We start from the raw sequence: 10833 nt of genomic DNA, 5'->3' as shown, positions 1-10833 counted from the left end.
AAATTCATTAATTTTAAATGATCTAACTTTGACTTAGCCGTTGTATAAAATAAACAACATAGAGGAACCGATTTATAGAGCTTTACTGTGACAAAATATTCGATAGCTTAAGTAAAGGCTAAAGATCATATACGCCTATTTAATCCGAGCAAGACATGATTCTTCTACTATCTTTATCACCTTATTGTGGATTTATTTATTTTTCACAGTGATTGAGATGAGAACCAATCTCAATTCAATTATTTGTTTTGTTAGGAAAGATTTTCCATCTGACTATAAATTACTCAAACGAGGTCCATCCATAGTGACTTCTTCCGCTTAGGTTATTGTTAGTAATCAGGATCAGCTTATAAATAGTGACAAACTTTGTTTTTGTGAGAAATGGTTCCAGTTTCCCGCCCTTGGACATTGACCTTGTTGGTTCTGTTCGTTATCGTTATTTATGTCTCCTGGAATCCACATGTGACAGCTGTTCGTCACAGTGTTGCCAACTCTGCTGGTTCAAGAGCTAAATCAACTCTACGGTTTCTTGTTGTTGTGAGTAGACTTTATAAAATAGATATTCAATCCAATTTATTAGAGTAAGGGACGTTTGGTTCCTTTAACGATTGCCGCTACAAAATTTGCAAATCTTTGACTGTAGCACTTGGCTTTGAACTCTCAGCATTCTGACTAAAACGAATTCTATAAAACCACACAAAATAATAGATTTTTGTCCGTCTAAATAACAAATTAAGAAAATTGCTTTTCTTTTACAAATTCATAGCATAATAGACCCTATATTGCTGATATATTCAAAGGTATGCATATTGGATCTATACAGCACGTAAAACAATTGTATAACTTTTCAATCATTTCACAAAATGTGTGTATTATATTTTCAGCTTACTCGTCATGGCAAAAGAGGACCTCACACTGAATATACATATCCGAAATGTCCCTATCCAAGCGATGATGCCAAAGCTTGGCCATACGGCGTTGCTCAACTCACGAAGGTAAATAGATCAAGAATTTAATGTATAAGATTACGTTTTGGAAAAAGAAAGTTTCTCTTGCACGAATATTGTACAATCGCATAACGAGTTTAGTAGTTCGCAGACACTGTTAATACAGGAAAGAAGAGTGTGCATACTTACGGCATTACATTTCGCTTATCAAAGTTGGACATATTAAAAGAATACAAAATGAAATATTCACCCAGGTGATGATGCTCTTCAGGATTATAAAATTATTACTAAGCATGGTTGAATAAATTAAAGATACAGCAAAAAATTGAAAACTCCGAAATGAGTGGACAATAAAATTTCATAATTAAAAATTGAAATAAGATCATGATTATCACCTAGCTTTTGGTTTATACACATCGTCATCGCACAGCTGCTAACACAATTTAAATCTTGGATTATTTTACAATCACTGTGGAGAACTATCTTCAGTCAAGGTTGTTTGACCGAAACATTGGTTTGTTTTGGCCCTATTCCACGTAGACTCACGTCATCGCCTCATGGGCTACAACGCGGTTATAAGAGATAGTAGTAGGTAATGTATTTTCAGAAATATTACAGGAAAGCACTTTACGTAACGATAATATGTACAGTTATCAAACGGAATATTAGATTTGGTAATCTAGAACTAATCTTTTAAATTGAACTCAGGCAAGATTATATATTTACTTTAATATGGCATTGTGTGTACTTTGCTTTTAAAATTAATAAATCTAGTTACATTGGAAATACAGTAAATAAAATCATTTTAGATCGCATTAAAACTTTTTATTTCCATAAATCTTACAATAATTTTGGTCTTGCCTAAGAACAAAGCTTATCAGTGGGTCTTATTTAATAAAAAAAATATATAAATATAATCCTATTTAATTTAAATCATCTACAAAATAAATACATTAGTGTGAAGAAACATTAAACTACAAACATAAATCCTAATTCTAAAAAAGTGGTTCAGTAAATAAAAAACATAAAAACATAGATATAAAAACAACCTATATCCTCTATATAAAAACGGTCTACATTGAAAAAACCGAAAATAAAATACAATTATAATCTGTGATACGAATAAACAACTAAACACAAAAGAACTGACATCCTTTCCCTCCACAAACACTAGGAATGCAGTCTAGTGGAAGGGACGGGCCATCGGCCCTCCTATAACGTCAATCTGAAATCATATTTCTACGTGCATATACAATATCTTTATCAAAACAATTTTAGCTATATGCAATTTATTTAACCAATTCATTATGTTTTCACTAACAAATTGATGTAATACAGTGTATGTAGTTTTATTCTGTTAGGTATGTGTACGTAGATAGAGTTTAATTTAATGCATGTGTCAAGTGTTCATCCAAAATGTTGAAGCCCTTCAATGTTCCAGTCCGTAATTTAGCAGTAAATAATGTAATGTTTAAAGCATTTAAAGCCAATTTCAGGTATCAAATTCAAGTTCATACGAATTCTTTTGATTAAAATGAAACGATTAAAGAAAAAGTAATTACTATAAGGATACCCTTATCAAGAATAATACGTTTCCAGAAAGGACGAATACAAATGTACCAGCTAGGAGCAAAGATCCGTTCTTTGTACAATGGGTTCCTGAACGAGAGCTACTATCAGGAGGACATCAGGGCTTCCAGCACTCTGGTTGACCGGACTCTGATGAGCGCCGCTGAGTTCCTCGCTGGTCTCTTCCCGCCCAAAGGTTTCCAAGTGTGGGACAAGGATCTGCTCTGGCAACCGCTGCCGATATTCCCCAACTATCTCGACCATACTCTGGTATGCATGTTAGGCTAAGCGATAATTAAAGTATTTCGTGTGGAAATGATCTGGATATTTTCCAGGTTGTACATACTGCTATTTACGTAATATTAAGAGGTTATGGCATTGCAGAAAAACTATAAGTGAATTTATTGTTTCGTATGTTTCAACATTGGTTACACAACTTAAAACTTCTTAACAAAAATAAAAAGGTTGATAATACATTGTTTTACATATGTATTAAAACTAATCACAATTTATCGTATTTGTAATAATATATTTCTCGTAACCCGATAACAATATTTGATAGTTCTGGTACGTGGAGCATTTGCTCAACTGATTTGTAATTTCGACATCCAACATTTTTTCTGACATTCTGAACCTTATCCTGGCTAATTCCCGAACCTATTCTATCTTCTAGGTTTTCCAAATCTTCCAGAGCCTCTGAACCTTATCCTGGCTAATTCCCGAACCTATTCTATCTTCTTCCAAATCTTCCAGAGCCCTCACTTTCTATCGATGTTTTCTCGGATTACTAATACTTAACCTGTTTTTCTTCTAAAATATTACCATTTTTTACCAATGCATTTGCCCCGACATCGTGCATTACCAACTAACGATATTCTAACCATTTTAACTTTTCTAGTTTTATATTTACTGCCAGTCTCTTAAGCTACCAAATGTTTGATATTTCATGTAACGAAATTAGAATTTTACGTGCCATCATCAAATAAATTTCCTTTCACGTGGCTCAAATAAATAAATTAAGATTGACTCTAAAGTATAGAACAGCTGTTGCATGCTCTGCAAACACTCCTCTGCTAATATTAGTTTAGTATTTCAATCCTCGTCTCTTAGGTGAGCCCAAATTGTTTGAATTACTGTATCTGTTAAAGCTTAGTTATTTGTACAGTATAGTTGTTATTGGCTTTAGATATTCTAGCAGAAGATTGTCTGTTATTGTTTTGAGTATTATTTTGCGTAATAGGGGGTACCTAGACTGTCACCAATCTCGCCCTGTCCACTATTCCACGACTTCCAGAACCAGTCTCTTACACGATTTGACCAGGAAAACGGATCTAAAATGAGGGATATGTTGAGGAGGATACAGCGTTATACTGGACTAGATGATGTAACGACGGAGTCTACCCACCAACAAATAATCACCGTCTTTGAAACGCTCTCTTGTATGGTAAGTAAGTCCTGAAGACAATATTGGACTACATTTAGTTTTTATTGGAATACAAAATGTAGCAGTACCTGCCTAGAAAATTCCATTCGGAACATTTAAACGTGATACCTTTTAATCTAGAATACATTGGACAGCTGTTGGGCAACCAGACTATCCTTTGTAGCCAAGGTATCTCTGTTGTCGAAACGGTGCAAGGAGTTAGTTTTGAACATCTTTGTCACCAACTTTTTATGGATCTCTTCAGACAGACTTGGACTCCAGACTCTAGTAGGCAATATTTACCGGTGTCAGTTAGATTTCAATCGCTGCAGTAACCTCAAGTTGAAATGGAGCTTAACTCAATATTTTCATTGAATAAACCCTTCCCACCAGAGCTGCGTTATGTACAGAAACTAGGTTGAATCGCCGTGCTAAAACATCGTAGTGCCCTCAATCGTGCTACTGATGAAACAATGCCAATATCTCTTCATCTAGGCTACAATGGATAGCTGCTGGGTAAGACTGAGTTCCTTTCCAGCCAAGGTGCCTCTGATGTCGAAACGATGCAAGGATCGTTTTTAACTTCTTCGTCAATGACTTGTTATGGATCATATTTCAAACGCAGCAATAATCGGAATGTGAAACGGGGTTTAACTCAATATTCACGTTAAATAAACAGTTGTATATGGTCGTAATTGAACTATCAGCAGAAAAAGAAATCTTCCTTAAAAAGATCTAGTTTAAAAAATTTTTAATTTTAAGTATAAAATAGTATGTTTTCTAAAAAAATCATCTAATTAATATCGCTTGTTTGTAAAAAACGCTGGTCTGTGTAAATGATATTATAAATTATTAATCATATAAATAAATATCTTAGTAAAGTAAAAAATAAAATATATTCAAAACTTTCTCCAAGAGCCGTTCATAACAAACAATTGGTGTGTTGTTTGGTTATAATCAAGTGACATCTAAGCAGTATAGTCACATTAAGAATGACGTAACATAATAAAATAAATTATTTTTGCGTTGCAGCAAACTTAAATTAATTTAGTTTCCCACCTCCAGACTTCATTTTAATTAGCCGGGTTTAAGTCAATAACTCGTATCGCCTTTAATAATATTACCAACCCAAATGTTCTGATACCAATGGTTGTTTTAAATATTGTATCTGCCTGTATCACTGAATATTTCTGTGTAGTTTGCAAGTTATTTAAACTTATAACACGAATCTGCCAGTTTATATCTTGTTCAGAGAATAGAACACTTCCATACGGATAGTTTCTTTATTATTTAGTTATGTCAACTTAACAAAATCAAATCTGAGAGTTGGCTTATTCAGAAAATGGGTTTATAGTTAGTTTTGGAAAATTTAATGCTTGAGAAACACTGCGTGTTGCGTATGGCTAGCGCTTAAATGGCGTATACTGATTATAGTTTTATCTCACTTAAGAATCATCATCTTCATTAAAAAACACTTTTAGACTCTTTGATCCAATCACATTTAAGAACTTTCTATTGGGATGAGCGAGAATTTTCTCCCAGTAACTTCGAAGTAGAACGTAAGCCTACATAGTTATCCTTTTATCTTTAATAAGCGTCATGTCATTATTCTAAGAATAGTAAAATGTTGAATTACAGCTTATTGCATGCGTGTTTGTATCCAGGAAGACGAAGGGTTACCGTTGCCCTCATGGGCGAAATCAGTATATCCAGAGCCCTTGTCAAATCTAGTGGCTAGGTTACTTGCAGCCAACACCATCGGCTCACCTGTTACCATCAGACTGCTTCAAGGTAAGTTCTTCTCTCTTGAATTACATGGTACTTGCTAACTGTTCAATTAGTGTAACCGAAATACTGACTGAGGCATACCTATCTCAAAATATGGAGAAACGGGCACCAAAGATGATCTAAACCCAGATGTTTTACTGAGGTTAAAAACTAACAAGATACTAGAGAAGCGTTATGCCCCACCATGGTAGTTCATAGTTTCAACTCGTTGGATTGCGATGATGTGAACAATGTTTTAGTGAAGTAACTGTGTTTAAAACTAAATTGATTTCTTTATTGAGGCCCCTACATATTCTTTGCTACAATTAAAAATTCAATATGTCACCAATTTGGATTTTTAGAAATTCATATCGACTATGAGTGAGTGGCGCATTGAAAGATCACGTGCTTGATCTTGATAGTTAGAACGTTTTCCATGAAAACGCGTATATAGTTGTCTAAATTGTAGGAATATAAATATATATATATATATTCCCACAATTTATATATATATATATATATATATATATATATATATATATATATATATATATAATACAGTTTAGAAACTGTACTCCTTTGAATCTTACCTCTTTACAAGAATCTTACCTCTTTACAAAATTATATGTAAATCTATTAATATTGTTTCTCGGGGCCAAATAGCAAACTCCAATTTTAAATTGTAAATATAATTAATTTAAAATAGGAGTAAAAAGCCTGACATAAAAATTACTGCCAATTTTGCTTAACCACTGGTCCAAAAAACATCATGAACACTGAAAAATGGGTACCTCTTCGATTATATAAGACTAATTCCACTTTTTAAATATCATAGAATTCTAGGATTATACGAACTTCGACTTTAGAGTTGCTCTACATTGAGCCAAAATAGTTCAAGTGTTACTGAAATCGTGGGAGTTATTCAAACAAATATAAAGAATGTTGCATAGAATAGTGCTAGTTATTTGATAAAATCCCGTCTTTTGTTACAGTTAAACGTATGGCCGTAATTTAAGTAGTTATAAAACCAGTAGATTTTAATTTGTTTGATTTAAAATTCAATTATTGACATACCATATCATATAATCTGTTTTCATTAACTCTAATAATTGTTACTGTTTATTTTCTGGTTATTTTTAGTTTTTTTATTACCCCTAAGTAAAAAAAATATACAGCAACCCCTTAAAAATGTTTGGTATGTTATATTACGCAATTTCAATGGTTTTAATATGTAATTTACGACTTTCCTGTTTATAATTCATGTAGTATTTCGAATACGAATAATTAAATATTATTTATTTGCAGGACAGTTGTTTCAAGAAGTGGTCAGTTTGATGGAGGCCAAAATAAATGGTTCTCTGACCCCTAATAGACGGATGTACTACTACTCCGGCCATGACTACACCCTCCTAGGAGTGCAAGGCATTCTGGGCTTGAACTCGTCCGATGCGAGAATCATCAAGCCCGGATCTGCTTTGGTTCTTGAGCTGCACCAAAACAACCAGACCAGAAACTTTTATTTTCAAGTCAGTAAATTTTTTATGTTAACTAACGATTTACCACATTTGTTCATGTGAATGATACAGGCTGGTATAAGTTAAAAATCCTAGTAGGCTATTTTGTCGTTTGTCTCAGAGATTCGCAAACAAATACTGTGTAAACGCTGGTATGTCGTTATATGCTTTTTTATTTTAAAGGTTTTGACTACAAAAAGCAACAATAATATAATACAAGCCAGTTTTTAAAATTCCACAAAACCTTTTTTACCTCAATTAAATAAACTACGCGAACATCTGCCGGACTTCGACAGTTAATTAAACGAACGCTAAAAAGGTTTCACGAGGAGAAAAATTACGACCCTTAAAAAATATTGCACCTCAATTTATTCTATAATATAAAAATCTTATATCGGTGTCAGTCTGTCTCTCTCTTATTATTTTTTGTTTTATACTAAGAATTATTCTACGAAGATTGGCCTTTCTAAACATTACATGATTGATAAAAGTATAGTTTTCAAATGTAACACACACTAATAAATGAGTAGAAATGGTCACTATTTATATAATATAGTTCTAAAACTAAATATAACAATAGGGTTGAAAGTAATACCAGTTTTGCCTAACTTTAAAGCAAGGTATTACTACGTCACAACACGTACGCTGAAGTTGCATTCGACATTACAAATCTATAGCTTGTTAAATTTTCCTGCGGACATAGAGACAGAGAGACAATCATTCAATAAAAACGTTGACACGAAAATGACTCACTCATGTAGCATTCAAGTTTCGTGCATCATTTAAAATCTATACATGAAATCTTCCTCGGCATATCTTGCCACACGACACAATTATATGTCTGTGAGTTAAAATTAGGTTTATATCAACGTTTAAATAATACAATTCTACAAACCAATTCACTATAAACTAATGTTATATGTGTTTGGGTGGTTAGGCTACATGTGTTAATATATCATGTGGAAATAGTATGATATAACAAACAATGAAGTAGAAATAGTATCTCTCTCTCTCTCTCTCTCTCTCTCTCTCTCTCTCTCTCTCTCTCTCTCTCTCTGTGTGTTTTTTTTTATCACGCAAAACCTGCTGGGTCGATTGTGCTGAAATTTTACATTGATATTGTTTGAATTAGATGAAAGAGCTTGTTAAATTAAACAAATGTTTTGTGTCAATATTGATTTTTGATGTTAGTATGTTTTTGTTACATAGATGGTTTTGTCTTGTTTCGTGATCATTAAAATATATATCACAGATCAGAGAAGCCTACTTATTTCAAAACACAACTAAGATGGGTATAATGACTGTTTTTAAATTTATAGTAAAAGTTAGACAGTAACTTTGTCTTGTATATATAATACTCAATATAATAAAAATTTAAAGTTAAAAGTACATTATCAATGACACTAATTACGTGTTTGTTTTTTTTTTACTAACTGAAAAATATTTTTTATATTTGAGAACATTTAGAGCAGAAATTGGTACATTGGTTCCAAAGTACTGTCCGGGTATCTTTCATGTACCATAGTTCTTGCCGACTCTTTCAAAGGGAGTCTTTGGAGTAAAATTCTGACCAACTTATATTTTTGGACATTTTATAAGGTCGATGAGTACTTACCTAATAGCTGAAATAAAGAAAAAAAGGCGTGAAAACTATTAGTCACTTCTTAGAGAATTTATACTCTTATTATTGAAAATAGTGGTAAAATTATTAAACATATTTTTGTGCTGTCATAAAACAATGCTTACACAGAATAGTTGATTACATTTGACAGGCTCTTTCAATTAATATTTCACAACTTTAGAGACCAAGATGGAAGTTTTCGCTACTTTTAAGACCAGTAGGGCGTAACCCGGAGGGAATTTCGAAATCTAAGGTGATTTCGATATAAACACCTATTGGTTGCAGACTACCAATTAATTAGTTTAAATACATGCGAATTTCTTTGATACATTTATTGTGTTTCAGGCTCTCTACATAGATGGCAGTACCAACGATTTGGAGCCAGTAGACTTCAAAATATCCGGTTGTGATCACCCTTGTGATTTTAACCTTTTAAAGAAAATAACAGAAAAGTATTATGATATTAAAGACTACTCAAAGGAATGTCACTCCAAAAGTTCAAAACGTAGTTAATAAAAAAATAAATAAAAAAATGTTTTCGAGATTTCTTTAATTCCCTTTCACAAGTGGGTACATGAGCTCTTATTTAGTAAGAGTGAGGCGTTTCACGCTTATAACTATTGTTATTTTGCAGCAACTATTTCTATACAATGTAAGATAACACCTTTAAATTTTAAATCATCAGAGACACATTGGTTACTAGAACTGAAAAATAATTTTGTTGAAATATTTTTATGAGCCCAAAAAAGGTCTAAATGGTGAGAAGAAACATTGGAAAAGGTTCTCAGAATATTTAATAATTCTGGAGAATAAATTATAATATTTACGACAAGTAATCTAAAGTTAAATGACTAAACAGCTGTTAATACTTTCAGCTTATATCCTCCAAACTGGCAGGAACATTTGTTTATATTTAAACTTTTAAAAATATTGAATAATTACAGTGCTTGATCCGTATAGTGTTATGCAGATTATAAAGTCAAAGGTACTATCTAATTTGTACTTTAGATTTTACCAGTGACGAATAAACAATCTAATGCATTGATAATAATATTTAAACGTTGTTCTAACACCCAACATGATGTTCAAAGCTGTGAATGTTTCCAAATAAGATTATCGAAACTGATTGTCTCCCTTAACAATTTTACTGTAGTTAAAGGAAAAGCAAAGGGATAGCACACTCTTCCTCTTATATCAGACGCAGAATACACGCTACGGAAGTATATGCATTTTGACTATAGTAGTCATTTTATGCACATATTTTCTTGATCGAGGTGAAAACCAATATTACTTATAGCACCAGAAACAACGAGGACCTTAAAAAGACTTTCAAATTTAAGTTGAATTACAAGACCCACATGTATGTTTAATTTATTGGTCAGTGCAACATCATAAACCTAACTGTGGAACCCGTAATAAATAGAGTGGAAATGAATTTAATTGGTTATATCTGACTCTTTTAGACCGCAGAAACGTTCAAGTCGTACCTAACTTATGTATTTTCTTTATCGGGACAAAAAGTAAACTATCACTATGCTACTTGAAAATTCTTAGGCAGAAAGTAAAATAAAAGATCGAAAGTAAACGCTTTTTATTCAAAGTCGGTTTTTGTTGGTATATAATAGTTTCTTGGTCGGGCACAAGTCGAACTCAACTATGGCAATTGAAATACCTTAGAGAACAGATTACTCGAAACAGGTGGAAATCGACACTTATCTTTTTACCAAATTAAGTTTTTCGAGAATTATATGTATATAATTTATATAATACTATAATATAATATTATTATTATATTATATTATAATTTATAATGTATATAATTTATTCATACAACAAAACCTACAGTAAAATAGAACCAGTCAAAACTTTATTTACGTTTTAAATCTCTCAACCATGTACTGAAACAATCTGTACCTGATATGTCTACTTGTGTTTAAAAAAATTGTAGAGCTACATCATCATATTACATCATAAATGCTTTCAATAAAAAAG

The 10833-nt window shown here is 32.3% G+C and overlaps 2 protein-coding genes across 2 annotated transcripts in view; one reads left to right on the top strand and one right to left on the bottom strand.

Annotated features, from left to right (window-relative positions):
• The window catches only part of LOC124360785 (aminopeptidase N-like), an 88784-nt gene that overhangs the window by 72681 nt on the left and 5270 nt on the right, over positions 1-10833 (bottom strand). The window lies entirely within an intron of this gene.
• Positions 33-9378, top strand: LOC124360790 (lysosomal acid phosphatase-like). Its single transcript, XM_046814690.1, has 6 exons — positions 33-995; positions 2547-2786; positions 3757-3960; positions 5604-5730; positions 7012-7232; positions 9187-9378. Exons 1-6 carry the CDS (start codon positions 864-866, stop codon positions 9352-9354), a joined length of 1092 nt encoding a protein of 363 aa, XP_046670646.1. The 5' UTR covers positions 33-863; the 3' UTR covers positions 9355-9378.

Source organism: Homalodisca vitripennis, chromosome 4, assembly GCF_021130785.1.
Source record: "Homalodisca vitripennis isolate AUS2020 chromosome 4, UT_GWSS_2.1, whole genome shotgun sequence".
NCBI classification, from domain to species: Eukaryota; Metazoa; Arthropoda; class Insecta; order Hemiptera; family Cicadellidae; genus Homalodisca; species Homalodisca vitripennis.
This window is presented reverse-complemented; position numbering and strand designations above follow the sequence as displayed.